This window comes from Hippocampus zosterae, chromosome 5 (assembly GCF_025434085.1).
Source record: "Hippocampus zosterae strain Florida chromosome 5, ASM2543408v3, whole genome shotgun sequence".
NCBI lineage: Eukaryota > Metazoa > Chordata > Actinopteri > Syngnathiformes > Syngnathidae > Hippocampus > Hippocampus zosterae.
Window position 1 is genome coordinate 1,799,569 of NC_067455.1, and position 17,339 is coordinate 1,816,907.

At 47.1% G+C, this 17,339-nt stretch overlaps 1 protein-coding gene across 1 annotated transcript; it reads left to right on the forward strand.

Moving 5' to 3' along the window:
- The first annotated feature begins 1,178 nt into the window (after nt 1–1,178).
- Nucleotides 1,179–14,697, forward strand: cacng7b (calcium channel, voltage-dependent, gamma subunit 7b). The gene is made up of 6 exons (XM_052065266.1): nt 1,179–1,452; nt 6,663–6,858; nt 7,031–7,117; nt 7,694–7,834; nt 9,573–9,718; nt 11,233–14,697. Exons 2-6 carry the CDS (start codon nt 6,663–6,665, stop codon nt 11,674–11,676), a joined length of 1,014 nt encoding a protein of 337 aa, XP_051921226.1. The 5' UTR covers nt 1,179–1,452; the 3' UTR covers nt 11,677–14,697.
- Nucleotides 14,698–17,339: the final 2,642 nt, after the last annotated feature.

Genomic DNA, 17,339 nt, shown 5'->3' on the forward strand with positions numbered 1-17,339 from the left:
TTGCTAATTGCTAATATTCAATATTTGTCAATATTGCTTTTGTCACCAGGAACTATGTTATGGTGCAGGAAGGCGCTTCATTCCGTCAGGCTGAAGCCTTGTCCCTGTCATGATTCCGTTTGGGACCAACAGGTGGCACTGTAGGGCTCCCCCTGCAGCTGCGCACCTGTTGGTCATTAGGTAATCAGTGCAGGTTGTGTTCCTGTTAGTTTTTTGCCACCGTCATGCTTTGGCTTTGCTTCTTTGGATTCGGTTTTCTCTGTTTTATTAATTATAATTCATCGAGTTCACCCTGCTCCTCCCTCTTGCCTGCTTTTTGGGCTCCGCCGCCACCTTGCTGCGTGACAGTCCCATTGAAAGTGCTTTGCCGCCTTCTTTTGGCATCTGTGAGTAATTTGAAACATTTTTAGAGGCGTGTCAATAGTAGATTTTCGCCATTTGCGGCAGGGCTTGTCCCCTTTTCTTAACGTGTTAGGCAGGACATTGGCGCCATCTTGTGGCTCTGCAGAAAACCCGGACAGCACATAGGTGAGTTTTTCAGTGAGTAGCGGAGGAAAGGCTCGAGGAAAAAAAAAAGTGAAGATCCGAACACCGTATCGGTCTTCTTCATATTTTCCTTGCAGTCTGGATCCCTGTGGTGCAATACTGCCTCCCGCTGGTTCGTCAAGGTACTACAACTGACATTATGAAGCGTGTTCTTTTGTTTTCGCTTACGTTTTCATATTTAAAAAAAAAAAAAAGATGTTAAATGATGAAATTTGACATCTTTCAAGATGGAGGGAGGAAAGAAGGAAAGAAAGAGAATTTAAAAAAAGCTCCTTGCCGATCCCCGTTGCGTTTGACGTTGTTTTGAATGAGTCACAATCGGGATGAGCTCACATGCGGCCACTTGAGTTCACTTTGTCTTTGGGTCACGTGGAGTTTGGCTCCCCGGTGCACCGTGTCGCATCTTCGCACACGCGCACACGCATGTGAAATGCACACCGCACTCTTCAACAGTATGAAACACACACACACACACACACACACGACTTAAAAAGCTTTGCACTACTCCACTATTTGGTGAAGGCAATCATGAAAGGACATCTGAGCTCCCTCTCTCACTGGCACCCCCCCCCCCCACCCGCATCCCTCAGCCCGCCCGCTCTCTCTCTCTCTCTCTCTCTCTCTCTCTCTCTCTCTCTCGCTCTCACACATGCATACACGCACACGCTTTTGAAGCCGAAGTGGCGGGCAGAAGCACATCGACACCGCAGTGGCCGCTTCGGAGGAATCCAAGCAGGTCCGATGGATATGAGGCTGCGCTGGAGATGAACGCACGGGGGGAGTGAGGACCAAAGTAGAAGAGCACCCAAATCCCTCCAAGCCTCCCTCCTGGTGCGTGTGTGCGCGCGCGCGCATGTGCGTGTGCTCTCTTGGCAGCTGACGTGTGCACACGACTCTGGTGGCAGGGTGAGTAATCCCCCCCCCCTTTTTTTTCTAATGACCATATTGTCGACGCGAGTGCGTGTTTTGGTACTTGACCCATGATGACGCTATTGCCATTCTGACTTTGTCCCCCCCGCCCCCCCCCAAAAAAATGTGCGCGTGTGATGCAGCGTGTGGCACCCATGTTGCGTTAACAGGCGCACCATAGACGAGAGCGTAAATGTTTTGCCGATTCACTCACGTGTACGCACGCCGTGTTGAGGGTGTCCAAACTCCGCCTAAGAGTGCGCCTTGGTTGGGGGAGGGGGGGTCGTCGGACTCGGACGTCGGTGCTGCCATATCGGCGGCGAAGATTCTCCTTGGCCAGGCATGTCGTCGGCGTGTTTGACTGCAGAATTGAGCTTGCACGTGACCCTCAAAAATTGACTAAAAAATGACATCACGGCATACCATAGCAGCCCTTACGTGCCATAAGCAACGTCATCAACCCAATTATGGAAAATTAAGGATAAGGACTTTAAAGTCAGTCTACTTGCATCCCAATCAATTCTTCCATATCAACTCGCTCCAACAAAAAAAATGAAGACTGTTTTTTTTTTCAAGCAAGGAAAATAACCCTATCAAAACAGTCATAAGACAATAGGATGTAAAGAATTAAAGGGGTTTTGCGTCCCAATAAATTCTTGGCGGCTTCTTGTGCATGCGCATCAGCTTCATATGCGCTTATCGTGCTTAACAGAGGATAAAGAAGGTGTGCTTTGTGGTTGAGCCGTTTGTGTTCAATTATCTGTCGCTCAGCACGTCACATAGATGCTAGTCGTCGGCTTTCGTGTTTCCCATGAGGTGTTAGCATCAAGCTAGCGGCCTTAAAAACCAACATCATGCGGGTTGTTTTAAATACACAACGTATAACTCTCTTTATTTCATGTTCAATTTGCCAGTGAACCATAACCGCAAAGTGCAGAATTGCAAATTGACAAATAATCGAGTTACCACACTCTTTCGCCATGGCTAGCATTTAACGGAATAAGACAATCGAAAAAAAAGCGGGAATCCCCCAATTCTGCTGCTATGAAGCGAGGATGAGAGACGAGCAGAAAAATAAAACAGGAAGTGCACGCACGCCGCTCCAAAAGTGCTGCTAAAACAGAGCAGAGGGCAAAACTACGATTGCATTTCCTGTTGAAAACGATGGCAAATGCAACAATGTGAATGCACTGACTGAACCGAGGCGTTCCCCCTGTGTCCTTTCCAAGTACTCCACATTTTGGTGAACAGTGTTCCCTGCTCTGGCAAGTTTTTACAATCAACTTGCGGTCAGACCAACAGTCGAAAATGCTACGACTGCGCTTGGAAGCTGCTGTCGGCCAAAGGTCAGCAGGCCCCGCCTCCTAAAGGCACATGCATGTACCGTACGATGCTACTATACCGATTGTATTTCGGAACTTCTTGGTGCCTGCGATTGTTTTGCTTGCTGAAAGATGTTTAAATGTGTGCTTCAATACGTGTGTGGCAAGGGTAAAAATTTTTAACGGAACATCTCCGCAAGTCGCGAGCTCTGTTCCTGCTGCCGATTCGCCCCCCCACGCCCCCCCCCCCCCCCCCACACACACACTTTTTTTTTTTTGCCATCGTGGCCTCTTTCTGTCTTCCTCGGAGAGACGACGAGGTGATGTCAGCCTGGAGACTGTGACACACGACAGAGATTTGAAACCCTTTGGACCCTCCTCCTGTGGCCCCAACCGATCCAATTCAACCGGCTCATTTCTTTCTGGGCCTGGTCTCGCAAGGCCTCGGTGTGCACTGTTAACACACGTCGAGAAGGGGGATGTGCCTTGGTTCCAATTCAGTCTCAATCTGGGCTGTTCCAGATTTGTTCTTGATTTTACTGCTTGGTGCTTTCTACCGCCTTTATTGCCGATTTGTCTTACTGTTTATTGTGTATGTTAAATCGCTCCATGTACAGCACTTTGTATGCAGCGATGGCTGTTTGAAAGTGCTCGAGAAATACTCTTGACTTGACTTAACTCTAATTGCGATTTTCCGATCAGGGTTTTAGGCCGCCAATTTCAATGTCGATCGTCCGATAGCAAAACCGATCATGTAGAACGTCTGTAAAAAAATTTTTTTTAGAGCTACATCACATTTTTCTTCAATAATCAATGAATATGTAGCTTGAGCATTGATTCGAGAAAAAAAAAAACTCTCACGCTCACCTACCCCAAAAACGTTGCTAACAGACTAAAAACAAAAAAGCAAAATCGCACATGCCAAAAAGCTTTCTCAAACCACTCCCAAAAATTTTCTCTTCAAAAGTGCGAGAAAGAAAAGTCCTTTTTGGGCTTGCACAGCACCTCCCAAAAAAGATGAGCTTTTTGCTCTCTCGATCAAGAACTTGAGTGTTGTAACTTGACTCGCGCTGGGAGTTTTGACGCGCGAAACGAGCAGACGGCTAGCATGCTCGCGAACAAAAAGCGCAGCACGGCCCAGACGGGAAGATTAAAGGCGTCTTGTGTTTGAGTGTTTGTGCGGCTCAGCAACAGCGGCGGCAGATTGATTACTCGTCGTCACGACGTGTGAGATCAACACGACGATTTTGTTGACGGGGGGGGGGGGGGGGTAGCGTATGTACACATTTGACATTCTCATGAGAATTGAGGGGCGGCCTGGTAGTCCAGTGGTTAGCACGTCGGCTTCACAGTGCAGAGGTACCGGGTTCGATTCCAGCTCTGGCCTCTCTGTGTGGAGTTTGCATGTTCTCCCCGGGCCTGCGCGGGTTTTCTCCGGGTGCTCCAGTTTCCTCCCACATTCCAAAAATATGCGTGGCAGGCTGATTGAACACTCTAAATTGTCCCTAGGTGCGAGTGTGAGTGCGAATGGTTGTTTGTTTCTGTGTGCCCTGCGATTGGCTGGCAACCGATTCAGGGTGTCCCCCGCCTACTGCCCGAAGACAGCTGGGATAGGCTCAAGCCCCCCCCCCCCCCCCCGCCACCCTAGTGAGGATCAAGCGGCTCGGAAGATGAATGAATGATGAAATGAGAATTGAGTCGGACGTCATGCAAAAAGTCACGCGTGGCACTTTGAAAGGATTACAGTCACACTTTCTATCCAGAGCCATTTATGTATTTTTTTGGGGCAAAATATAAAAATATTCCCCCTCCCCCTCCCCCTACACTTCATGTTTGTGGAGTGTGTTGCTGCTATTTTTGCAGTGTGTCGCTGCAGGTTATGAGCATGCACATGGACCTCACGCATGCTCATCTTGCCGTAAAAGGATCTCTTCCTTTTGCACGAGAACCCGACGTGTCACGCTTTTAACATTTGACACCTGACGAGAAACTGAAACGAAAAATCATATCGTTAAATTTAAAAAAAAAAAAGAGAGAAAAACATTCGCTTGAATTGAACTCGTCAAATGGACTGGATGGTAATGGATGAATGAATGAATGGCTGGCCGGTGACTCTTTTTGAAATTGTAGGCCAGTCTCTTAGGGGGGGGCAGGGGGGGGGGGGAATGGAGGAAAGTAAGAAATAAATAGCAGTGCGCTGGCCCCGAAAGACCCCCCCGGCCCACCGGGCATCTGCGCCTTCCTGCCAGATGGCCAGCCCAGCCCTGCTGGCAGCAAAAGATGAACCAAGATGTATTTTGGGCATATTTGGGACAGTTAATTGGCGGCCCGGTAGTCCAGTGGTTAGCACGTTGGCTTCACAGTGCAGAGGTACCGGGTTCGATTCCAGCTGCGGCCTCCCTGTGTGGAGTTTGCATGTTCTGTGGGTTTTCTCCGGGTGCTCCGGTTTCCTCCCACATTCCAAAAACATGCGTGGCAGGCTGATTGAACACTCTGAATTGTCCCTAGGTGTGAGTGTGAGTGCGAATGGTTGTTCGTTTCTGTGTGCCCTGTGATTGGCTGGCAACCGATTCAGGGTGTACCCCGCCTACTGCCCGGAGACGGCTGGGATGGGCTCCAGCACCCCCCGCGACCCTCGTGAGGATCAAGCGGTTAGGAAGATGAATGAATGAATGAATGAATAATTGAATCAGTGGTCAAGACGTGTACAAGATGCAAAATACAGTAGTTCCCTTTCCGCACTATTGGAGCGCTAGCGAAAAGTTTGCATTTTGTCACGTTTGATCACTTGGTGACATTTTTGATGAAGGAATTTAGCATTAGCCAAGTAGCGCCATTGCGCATCTGGCAGACAAAAAAGTGTATTTTGGGTGTATTTCGGTGGGCCTGGTTGAATTTGTTGTGGGTTTTTTTTTTCTTGCTTTCTGAAAACATCAAAAACGATATTTCGATCGACATGGCAAATTCAGGCTAATTGTCATCTTGTCAGGCCAATCGCAAAGTGGTGAAAGGACTTTCCTGGATAAGACATCAGTAGTAGGTCCTGAGGAGGTACGGTAACTGATCACGGGGGATTGTTGTTTTTTTTGTTGTTGTTTTTTTTAACCGTGCATATTTTATAAACTTTGACTTTGAACTAAGCAAATGAATTGGAGTCAAGTCAAGTCAAGAGTATTTCTCGAGCACTTTCAAACAGCCAAGTGCTGTACAATGGAGCAATTTAACATGCACAATAAACAGCAAGACAAATCGGTAACAAATGCGGTAGAAAGCACCAAACAGTAAAATCAAAAACAAATCTTAAGTCATGCTGAGTCGAATGCCAAAGAATACAAGTGAGTTTTGAGGAGGGCTTCTTCCTGACTCACAATACCCGACGCCAAAACGAGCATTCATACCTTTCCAAACGGCCTTTTTTTAAATTTCGGATAGCTCGAGCATTTCTTTGCTAGCACGATGATGCAATCGACTCAATCAAAGCAAAGTCGGAAGAGCTGACGTGAAGCAGATGACGCCCGATTGCGCATCCAGCCGCCCGCAAATGTAAACGGACAGCGGGCTCCTCAACAGTTTGCGTGCACGTGCGTGCGTGCGTGTTTTGAAGCGCTTTACCATGAAGTCGTCATCGTGTGTTGGCTTCCCGCTAACCTTTAACAGGATTGGTTGAAGATGATGTGTGATGACTTCATCTTTAGCGGTAACAAGGCGAGACAGGAGGACGGCCGGAGGCCGTGTGCATTCAAGTGTGCCTGCTTTACACCCCCTCCAATCCTAACAACTTCCCTTACGTGACCCGCTCCAAATAGAAGTGCCCCCCCCAGCCCCCCCCCCCCCCCCCCCCCCACACACACGCATATCCACGAGTCTCCTCTCTGTGCCCTCCAGATGAGTTCGTGCAGCAGCCGCGCGTTGACCATCCTGTCCACAGTGTTTGGGGCCTGCGGGCTCCTGCTGGTGGGGGTGGCCGTGTCCACCGACTACTGGCTCATCATGGTGGAGGGCGTCATCCTGCAGCACAACCAGAGCATGGAGGTCAAGATGGCTCTGCATTCAGGCCTCTGGAGGGTCTGCTTCGTGGCCGGTAGGGACGGCAATATATTGTGAATATTTTTTTAAAAATCTACACACCCCTCTTCAAATGCTCTGTGTGACTGCGTGTGTGTGTTTCTTTATATATTTCTGATATACCTTTTCTGATTTTTTGCATAATCTAGTGACATCTGGTGAATATCAACATTGCTTTCTACCTTTAGGGGCTGAAAACGGGAGATGTGTTGCGTCAGAGTACTTCACCGAACCCGATATCGAGATCACCACTGAAAACACGGCAAACATTCTAAGTGAGTACAAACGTCATACTGCACGTTTGAAGTGGCGAGGACCCCTGCTGGCGGATTGCGGGTACTGCTGTTAGAATGTACGGTAATGGACGAGACTGTCGACATCCTTCATCCTGCTTTTTGTCCTCACGCATTCTTCACTTCTGCATACTAGAAGAACTTACTCATAATTCCTACGAGTTTTACTTCTACTGCTACCACTTAAACATCTTTTCTTTTTTTTTTAAATAAAACAACAACCATGACTGCTCAGATGACTACAAATTCTACAACGACGACTCCAACAAGTAGCCTCTACCGTTTCTACAACAGTCAAACCTCGGTTTTCGAACGTCTCTGTTTTCAACCAAATCGGAAGTGACGCTTCCTCGTGGAGCGTTCCATTGTGAGCAGATTAATTTTTTAAAATGCTGCGGTTCCGGTTTTCAAACGGATGGAACGGATTATGGTTGAAAACCGAGGTATGACTCTACTTCCACCTCTACTGCTACTTTGACGACTCGACCGTATGAGTCCGATCGACAGACGGACAAGAGAGAGAAGGCGGCTCGTTCACGCTTTCCCCGCCCTCCACAGAGATGGTGCGCACAGCGACGCCGTTCCCGATGGTGTCGCTGCTCTTCGTCTTCACCGCCTTCGTCATCAGCAACATCGGACACATCCAGCCTCAGCGCACCATCCTCGCCTTTGTCTCGGGGATCTTCTTCATCCTCTCAGGTGCCACCCGATCCATTCGCTTTCCCCAAACTATTGCGACGGTCACAACCTCTTCAGCGGGGTCGATTTTGAAACACAGGGATCCATTTAAATCGCAAACAGCAGCGGCAGCAATTTTTTTTTTAACAGATAATGATTATGACACCCCGCCCCCCCCTCCAAAAAAATGAAAATCCAAGTTGCAGCTCTTCAATGTATTCTATACAATAAGAGTGAGGCTCCTGCCAACAAACGGCGACTATGAACCCCCCCACTTGCCAATCCAGTCGTCATGTGATTTTTCTGCATTTTTGTAGTTCACCCTTTTAAACGGCAGGTGGCGGTCAGGGCCCCACTTGCTTCCTGTTGTCAGCGTACTGAACGGTGACAGATTGCAGCCCTTGAGCTGCACTTGTTTTTTTTTTTTGCAGCAGTGCAGCGCTCGCAGGAACATCAAACAGCAGACGAGTGGGAGGGGTGGGGTGGTGGCAAACTGAGTTTTTATATCATCGCGTTTATATAACGCGTCATTGCAACCATGAAAAACTTTTGGATTGAATACAAAAGCTGATCATGAGGATCAATGAAATTTTTGGCTTCTCTCGTGGGTGTGCTGCTTTACAGCGCTTACCCAATGTATGTATTGGACGGGCATCAAATGGAACAGCAATGCTGAGCTGGTTTCGCCTTGTTAGTTTTGGGATATACACACACACATACGCAAATTCATATTCAAAATTATATCAAAGGTCCAATTACTCACCTGGCAAGTTCTAGTACATTTTAGGTTCTTCCTAAAATGTTACCCCAAAGCCGAATATCTCTATACCGCTTTATCGTATTTATCTCTAAAAAGGGCTGCAATAGCATGCGTCCGTGCGTGCGCGTGTGTTCTTCATTTTGCAGTTAATATATATTCATTCATTTAACTTCCGAGCCGCTTGATCCTCACTAGGGTCGCGGGGGGTGCTGGAGCCTCTCCCAGCTGTCTGCGGGCAGTAGGCGGGGGACACCCTGAATCGGTTGCCAGCCAATCGCAGGGCACACAGAGACGAACAACCATTCGCACTCACACTCACACCTAGGGACAATTTAGAGTGTTCAATCAGCCTGCCACGCATGTTTTTGGAACGTGGGAGGAAACCGGAGCACCCGGAGAAAACCCACGCAGGCCCGGGGAGAACATGCAAACTCCACACAGGGAGGCCGGAGCTGGAATCGAACCCGGTACCTCTGCACTGTGAAGCCCACGTGCTAACCACTGGACTACCGGGCCGCGTTAATATATATATATATATATATATATTTTTTTTTTTTTTTTTAAGTCAACATACATGAAAAAGCTAAGTTGCCTTTAAATGTTGCAATGCAGCCAGAAATTATTCATGCTGAGAGTATGCGTCTTTCTTTGAATATTGAACAGTCGACGCGGGGCCATATGTTGTCTCTCATGCGTGGGAATGTTCCTGGAAAGAGACTTTGAATGTTGCATAGGACAATTTTTTTTTTTTTAAGAGCCGAGGTCACTTTTCAAACAGTAAATCCACATTGCACAACATGAGCCGATGTTCCGCAGAACTTGGCTCTCAAGACCTCAGCTGGTTTCTGTCCGGAATCCATTTCCAGTCGAGTTCTCCTCGTTCATTTTGTCCAGATGAACTTTGCCTTCCATTCAAACGCTTGATGCTAACGCCTCGCCGTCGTTGCCGTGTCCTTCCTTCCTGTTGTCGGTTGTTGTCGCCGCGGTGGCCGCGTGCAGGCCTGAGCCTGGTGGTGGGCCTGGTCCTCTACATCTCCAGCATCAACGACGAGGTGATGAACCGCCCCAGGGAGCCCGAGCAGTTCTTCAACTACCACTACGGATGGTCCTTTGCCTTCGCCGCCTCCTCCTTCCTGCTCAAAGAGGTCGGTCAACGTATTTGCCGCCAACGGAGTCACAATGTTTGCGGTATTGCATTTGAGATGGGCCTGTTCTTGGTTTGTTTGTTTGATCCCGAAAGCCCCGGGAAAATTGCCACACACACACAGACTGAAATCTGATTGGGTAAAAAAATTGAATACAAAATAAATGCTACGAAATCAAGAAAATAGATGGAAAACAATTTCTTGAAATAAATGTGTTGTAGGCCAGCGCTTCAGATGACCTTCATACGACCTTATTGTGACCACTTATGCGGTCTAATCAGGTCCATCTATGTGTGTGTGTGGGGTGGGGGGGGTTGCTTGGTGCAGTTTCCTGCTGCTCTTTTGCTTTTCCATCCTGCGACTTCCCTCCCTCCACTCCTCCCGTTATCCGCATCGCCGTTTGGTGCAACGTTACAGTTCACCGTGGTCGTCCTTCTCGCACTCGGCTCCCGCTGCTCAGTTTCTCTCCTTTTCTCTCCCGTTCACTGCTGCCGCCGTTTTCTTTGCTCATGATGTCATGAAACATGCGCAGAGCAGTTTCATGCCCTTCGGCAATCTCGTTTGCAGAACTGTTTTGTTGTACAGTTTGCCAGTAGAAGCCACAACAACACAAACTGCAAATGCATGTGACAACAGTGGCTGTTAAAGGTGCAATGGATCAACTTTACCACTAGGGGCTGCTCCAACACTCCAAATGACACATGACGACTACTTTGTACCTGTAATTCAACAAAACCACTTCTACTTCCTCACTACGACTACGGCGATACTACAACTGTACGTCTCCTACTCCTATTTCTGCCAATATTACTACTTGTACTTTTCTACGACTACTCTGACGACTGCGACTTCTCCAGTACACCCAATACCATTTCTGTTCATATTTTTACCACGCTACCTCTTACACTACTAACTACTACTGCTACTATACTACGACAACTGCACCACTACTACCACGACCATAACTACTTCGACCGCTACTTCTAATGTACTATTGCTATAACAACTACTATAGCAGGGGTGTCAAACTATTTTATTCATTTGAGTTTCACTTGGAGGGCCGATATGACTGAAACCATAGAAAGAATTCAAAAATAACAGTTTCAACTCTTGTGGAAGTTACTGTCATGATGGGTTTAGGAACGAGAAAATGCTTCAAATATATGTCTTATTTATGATAATGTAACATTTTGTTAGACATTTTAAGAAAGGTTCATGGAAGTTGACGTGTTTGAGTTGCTTTCTCGAGCCACATAAAACGATGGGGCGGGCCAGATTTGGCCCCCGGGGCCTTGGGTTTGACACCCGTGCACTATACCATTACCATTAAATAAAATCAGCATGTATGGTATTGTATTGTATTGCATTAAGACCTGGCCCACTACTGCTACTTTTTTACACTACTACGGCTTCTGCTATTGCTACCACAAATAATAATCAATGACAAGGTTAGCTTTGTAGCTGGCCCGCCACAGCCCGCGTGTGTAACTTGACTCCCGTTTTTGGGTGCTCAGGGCGCAGGTGTGCTCTCCGTCTACCTGTTCATGAAGCGCTACGCAGAGGAGGAGATGTACCGCCCCCACCCCGCTCTCTACCGCCCCCGCTTGTCCGACAGCAGCGACTACAGCGGCCAGTTCCTCCACCCGGAATCGTCGTGGCCGCCGCCCAAGCGAGCCCGCAGCACGTCGGAGGCCTCCAGCGACATTTCCATCCAGCTCAACCAGCCGCCGCCGCCGCCTCCCCCGCCCAAGGGGGGCCATGTCAACCCGCCGTCCGGCTCTTCTTCCGGGGGGAGCTACCCCAACCCCTCGCTGTCCGCCGGGTACCCCGCGCACAGCCTACCCAGGTCGCACTCGCCGCACCCCCAAGGCCAGGGCCTGTCCATGGCCGCGCCACCTCCGCCGGTGCCGCCCCCTCACTACCACACGCACATGCACATGAGCGCCTCCCCCTGTTAGGAAAAGGTTCAGACTCCTTTCTGTCGTGTGGAGAAACGGCCACAAGTGCGGCGTCCGCGAGATGACTAAAAGTTTGGCAATAAGAGAAAGGCAACGTCGAGCGAGTTATTAGTGGGCGGGGCAATCGGAAAGTAATGACGTTGCTGACGACGCGTAAACTTTTGTACGTAGCAATTGGGAAATGTGGATGGCGTGTATACCTTTCTACAAAATTGGAATGTCATTTCACATTTCGTACGCTAGCCGTCACCCGTCGGATTATTTTGACAGCGAGTCAACAATAACGGTGATGGTATGTGAACGTTGACGCAAGTGGGTTCCCGTCCCGGTTATCAACAACTTTATGTTTTGTATATTAGTTGAAATTATTGTACATAGTACTTGCACACTGGACTTCATGTACTGAAGATCAGAATGGACATTTTGGACACAAGAAGAAGACAAAAGGAGGACTGACGCGTTTGCCTTCTGCCAATTAGTTGCTGATGACGTCATCACCATTCTCTTAATGCAGTAGAAAACATTTACCCCCCCCCACACCCCTCCCCTCCACCTCGACTTCTTTCCACCTCAGTGCGAGTTAAGCGTGCCACTCACTGCACTTCATTTGAAGGATGAAGCGTCAATTGCACCCTCTACTGGCAACTTGGTGCATTGCACTCGGACCTGTTTTGTCGGCGCTCACAAATGTTGCAAATATTCTTGAAAGACCAAATTCAAGAGCATTTCAACCGAACCATACGATTGGACAACATTGTCAGAAGAATTCCGTCAGCTTTTTTTTTTTTTTCCAACGTGACATTTTCAAATTCCCGAAATGTGTCCAGCGGCATCCTTTTGGCTTGCCCTCCCGTTTGGATGGCAAACCAAATATTGTTGTGCAGCTGGCGGATGAAAAGGAAACATATGAGTCAATTTCAATCCCTTTTCTTTTTTTTTTTTTTAAATATAGCCGTTTTTAAAAACAACCACAGCGGAAACATGCAAGGGTGAATTTGTGCTGGTTCTCTTGGCGCAAGCAAACGTGACGATATGCATTTGTGAAAAATGAGGCAACAAAAACAAGATGGCCGCCATGAATGGATATGGTGAGCATTGGAGAATTCAAATTTTTTTTACCAAAACAAACAAAGACACATTTTGACATTGGCTCCTTTTCTATCGATGGCCCAGAATTTGTTTTTCCATGCCAAGATTGATTTCCCCGCTATTGCAGATGAGTGAGCGCCCGCATTGTATTGAAATCCCGGCTCGGTAGGTAACTCAGTCGTAAACCGACGGACTCCCTATGCAACAATATCACCTTGATTATTGTTCTGGACTAAAACAGAGAAAAAAAGGTTCCATTTCCTACTCATTCCGTCGCATGCTTTGTCTTCCTCCATCCTGCTATGGAATATTCTGGTGTGAGCGCCACGCGATGGTCAAAGATTTGCACAAATGGAAGCACAGGGTACAAACGTTCTTATCTTTAAAATGATTTTACTTGTGAAGCATGTCGCGGAAAAAAAAAACAACATTTTTTTTAAGCTCAAGTTTTGTAACGAGACATTTATGAGATGCACAATTTGTTTTTGTCAAAAAGAGAGCGTGTGCTTCCAATCGTAGCTGGAAGCCGTTACCTTACTTCACGCGAAAGTGGCAAACGACTTTATTCCTTTTATTCCAATTAACGCCGAGACGGCCTTTTTGACATTTTCCCTGCAGGCGCGCGGGTACTTTTGTTTTGTTGCAATATGATTTTCATTGAAATGTCAAGCTGTCATTCTTTCTCAAATCGACATCCTCTTGTCTCAAGACCCTGTAAAGCGAATCCCGACATTTGCTTTGAATTACACGAGATGCGTTTGAAGACGATTCTCTCAACTCCGCTGTATTTCTAGAGTGCTTCCAAACAACCGCCGTCGTGTACAAAGAGCGAGCATAATTCATAAAACAACAAACGATTTAAAAAAAAAGTGCAATAACAGTCCAACTAAGAATCAGGTCTCATGCGGAGTCGAAGGGCAAATTTTTGGGGGCGTGGCTACCTCCAACCTTGCGCAACCGCATTAGAGCGCCTCGTCGTTGCGGCGCAAGGTCATAGAAATGGTCCAGTATTTGATTGACGGTTGACAGATGAGCAGGGTGCCGTTTGTTTACATTCCTCAAACGCGTCCACAGCAGTTGACAGCAGAGAGAAAGGCTTGATTTCTCCCCCCCCCCCCCCCCCCCGCGCCATTTTAAGCCTCATTTTATAGCCTTGTCGTCACTTTCTTAATCATTTAAATTTGACGGGGTGGCAAACACTCTTCTGTCAAATTCATGACGCGTATTTTCACTTGACAGGGACTTAAAAGTGCACATCATGTCACCATGATGTAAATAGTTTGCCTGTCAGGATTTGCTTCAAATGTGAAAATTATTAATGCTAAAGTCTGCTTGTGGCATTTTCAGTTTGATTGTCGACAAATCTTTAAGACACATCGTGACTTTGTTTTTTTTTTTATTTTATTTTATTACCATGTGCAGAAAGAAAGAAAGAAAGACACGTCACAGAGATCACCGTCATCATTTCAACCTTCAGCTCAGAGCATTCCGAATCTTTTCATGCGTGCACGTTACGAGCCGCACTCGGCAAAATTTTGCTCTCGTCTCTGACCGCTCACAACTCCGCCCCATCATCCTTTGGCGTGTGGATTTCATTTGACATCTTACCTCCTGTACAAATCCATTTTCATTCTGAACGTTTCGAAACATTTGAAAACCATTCAGTGCCTCTTATAACCCCCCCCAGCCCCCCGCCCATCCCTACATTCCTTTCCGACAGACAACATTCTATATAATACTGTAGCTGTGCTTGCTTTTGCACTGTCCTCTTGACATATATGTGTATATATATATATATATACATATATATATTTGCTAATTTGCTCTTATGGCCTAAGTGAGGCGGCACCATGCCGAAGTTACGTGATGGAAAAGGTGTGCGTGCCGACACCTTCTGCAGCTTAACATTCAATAAATCTTCAATCTTTGTGCGCCCTCTGATATTCGTTTCTTCAATAAACAGCTGAAATGGATGCAGGGAGTAAAAAAAAAGTCTGCACACCCCTGCTCAAATGGCAGATTTTTGTGATATATATACACAAACAAATGAGACCAAGTTAAATAATTTCAAAAATTATGAGAGCATCAGAAATTGATTTGGGGTGAGTCAAATGTATCTTCAATGCTGGCAGGTGTGCGCCGACTTTAACTTGCGTTTGGATGTCATTTTAGAATTTTAGAAGGGTGTGCACACTTATGCAACCACATCATTTCATGACTTTCGCTCTCAAAAAGATAAAATAAAAAATACTTGGGTTTACATGTGACATGTAAGAGTGGAAAAAGTTGAGGTTTTTTTTTTGGGTTGGGGGGGTCTCATTTTTAATGTTGCAAAAAAGTGACATCTGAACAGTGGTGTGTCGCTCTTCAATTTTTAGCTTAGGATCATAATCCTGGCTGTGATTTCTCGGCGGAGCATATTTTGCTGGCGACACTCACTGTTGTTATGTCGCAGCGTGTAAACGGCGGCATCGTGCGTCACTTTGCACCGCGTCCGTGACGAGACGACGCATCCTCGGGCCAAAATTGATCCGTGCGTGTTGTTTTGTCAGCACGCGTGTTGCCACGTGCGGCCGGCCAGCCCTTTAAAACTCCATTTGTGCATTATGAAAGAGCTTTGTGAAATATCGAAGAGAAAATGGTTGCCGTTGACACGATTCCACAGGAAAATGCACGATAGAGAAATAATTGGTGTGCGGCGTTTAAAAAAAAGGTCGCCGTACTTCCAAAAGTCTGCATTTCTCCAGAATAAAAGGATTGTGAATTGCTGTTCCTTATTGCAACCAAGGTGAATCACAAAATAGCACAAACCGAACCAGTAACGTTGTTTGACGACAAAATGTTGGGGGGCGAGGGGGGGAAATGATCGTTATTGTTCATTTTTATTTCAATTAGGCTTTTGTTTTGAAAATTCACCTCAAGTCAATGACTTCTTAGAGCAGGTTTGACTATTTTCGGTGGCGTTATTTCATTTGTTTCCTTGAACAAAAATGAACTCAAAGCGGCCCTCGTGGACATGAGTTGCCCACCCCCAGGTCTTGATGAATGTTTGCAAATAAGAAAACCCTCACAAAGGGGGACAATGAAGTGAAAGTTGCTTTCTAAAGTGGTGAAAGACGAAGAAGCCACGTCACGCCCAAAAAAGAAAGCAGAGGCGAGCATTTAGGGCTAGCTAGCCATGCAAGCTAAAAAAACAAACAAACTATAAATAACCCAGAAATGTTGGCAACGTGTCCTAAACTTGAATCAACTTGAAATTGACCCTTGATGAGAAAAAAATGTTCCCTACCACAGCCGCCATCTTTTGTGTCCACAATAAACAAACGGGCTACATTGTGACTACTTTTTGACATCGCCATTTGGCTCGTTGTGAGTGTGCGTGTGATTTTGACTTGTGTCCTGGTTTTTTTTTTCTTCTTTATTTTTTTGGGCTGCACGTGTGTCGTGTGTGTGTGAGTGTGTGTGTATATATATATATGTGTGTGTTTGTGTGTGCGCGTGCGCAGTGCGGAGTTGAGTGGATCTCTCTTTTCACCATCGCCATTACTGCATGAAAGAGCTGTCACTCCGAATTAGCTCGCTGTTGCTTTCCCCACTTCTCCCCCCCTCCCTCCACCCCACCCCACCCCACCCCTCAGTGTGTGTCCGCGTGCTGGGCAGCAAAGCCATTTGAGAGCCATTGAAGGTCATCGTTTGCTGTGTTTTGTGCAACCTAATTGTTTGTGTTCGTGCGTGTGCGCGCGCGCGTGTGTGTGTGTCCTCCAGCAGCTCAGCAAGTGGCTCCATTTGATGAAGTTCACAGAGGGTGACATAATTCAGCCCCCCCCCAACCCCCCATCGACGGCACTGATGTCATTCGACTGAACGCTCGCGATCGCCATGACAGATAAAGTCGCTGTGTGTTGATGTGTCGCGATTGACTGGCGATTTTCACGCGCACGCGCACGAACACGGACAGAAAAACAGCTAGCTGGACAGGAAGTACGAATATTAGCGGAAGTTCTTGGGCTAGCAGTCGAATTCACAGCATTGTAGAATCCCGAACTACTTGGGGAAAAATCATTGATTTGGGGGCTTTGTTGTTCATTTTACTTCCGGGTTTTCAAAGTAAACGGATTGTTTCCGATGTATTTCCGTTGTTGAAAAGTGTCACTGCCACGGTACGCGAGGCGACGAGCAGGTGAAAAAACATCAACAACGCAGCAAAGGCAGCTTGCTAGCTTTGAAGTGTTTATATTTTTTTTCTCAGTTTGGTCTTTTGGGAAGTTCTGTTCCCCACACGAGCGACCTTAAGATATGAATGATCTTCTAATGGTGCCGAATGACTGAAGCGCAGCTCGGTCTTGTCTCGTCGCCTATTTGGGCAACTTCAACGCGTTGCTCCCGGAGCCCTAAATGAGCAATTCGGTGATGAATTTTGTATTTTTTGTGGCGGTCATCCCGGTGGGACTTGGACAGTTTTTTAAAGGGGGAACCCCCCCCCCCCCTCCCAGCTACTCGGATTTGAGTCCGAAATATTTGCGACATGCGGCATGAAGAATCCATGCTCAGTCGGTGACGTGTGCACACACTCG

Coding starts and splice junctions, on each gene's coding strand:
- cacng7b (XM_052065266.1), top strand. CDS start 6,663: ATGAGTTCGTGCAGCAGCCGCGCGTTGACCATCCTGTCCACAGTGTTT. Junction 7,118..7,693: donor AAACACGGCAAACATTCTAA/GTGAGTACAAAC, acceptor CGCCCTCCACAG/AGATGGTGCGCACAGCGACG. Junction 7,835..9,572: donor GATCTTCTTCATCCTCTCAG/GTGCCACCCGAT, acceptor GGCCGCGTGCAG/GCCTGAGCCTGGTGGTGGGC.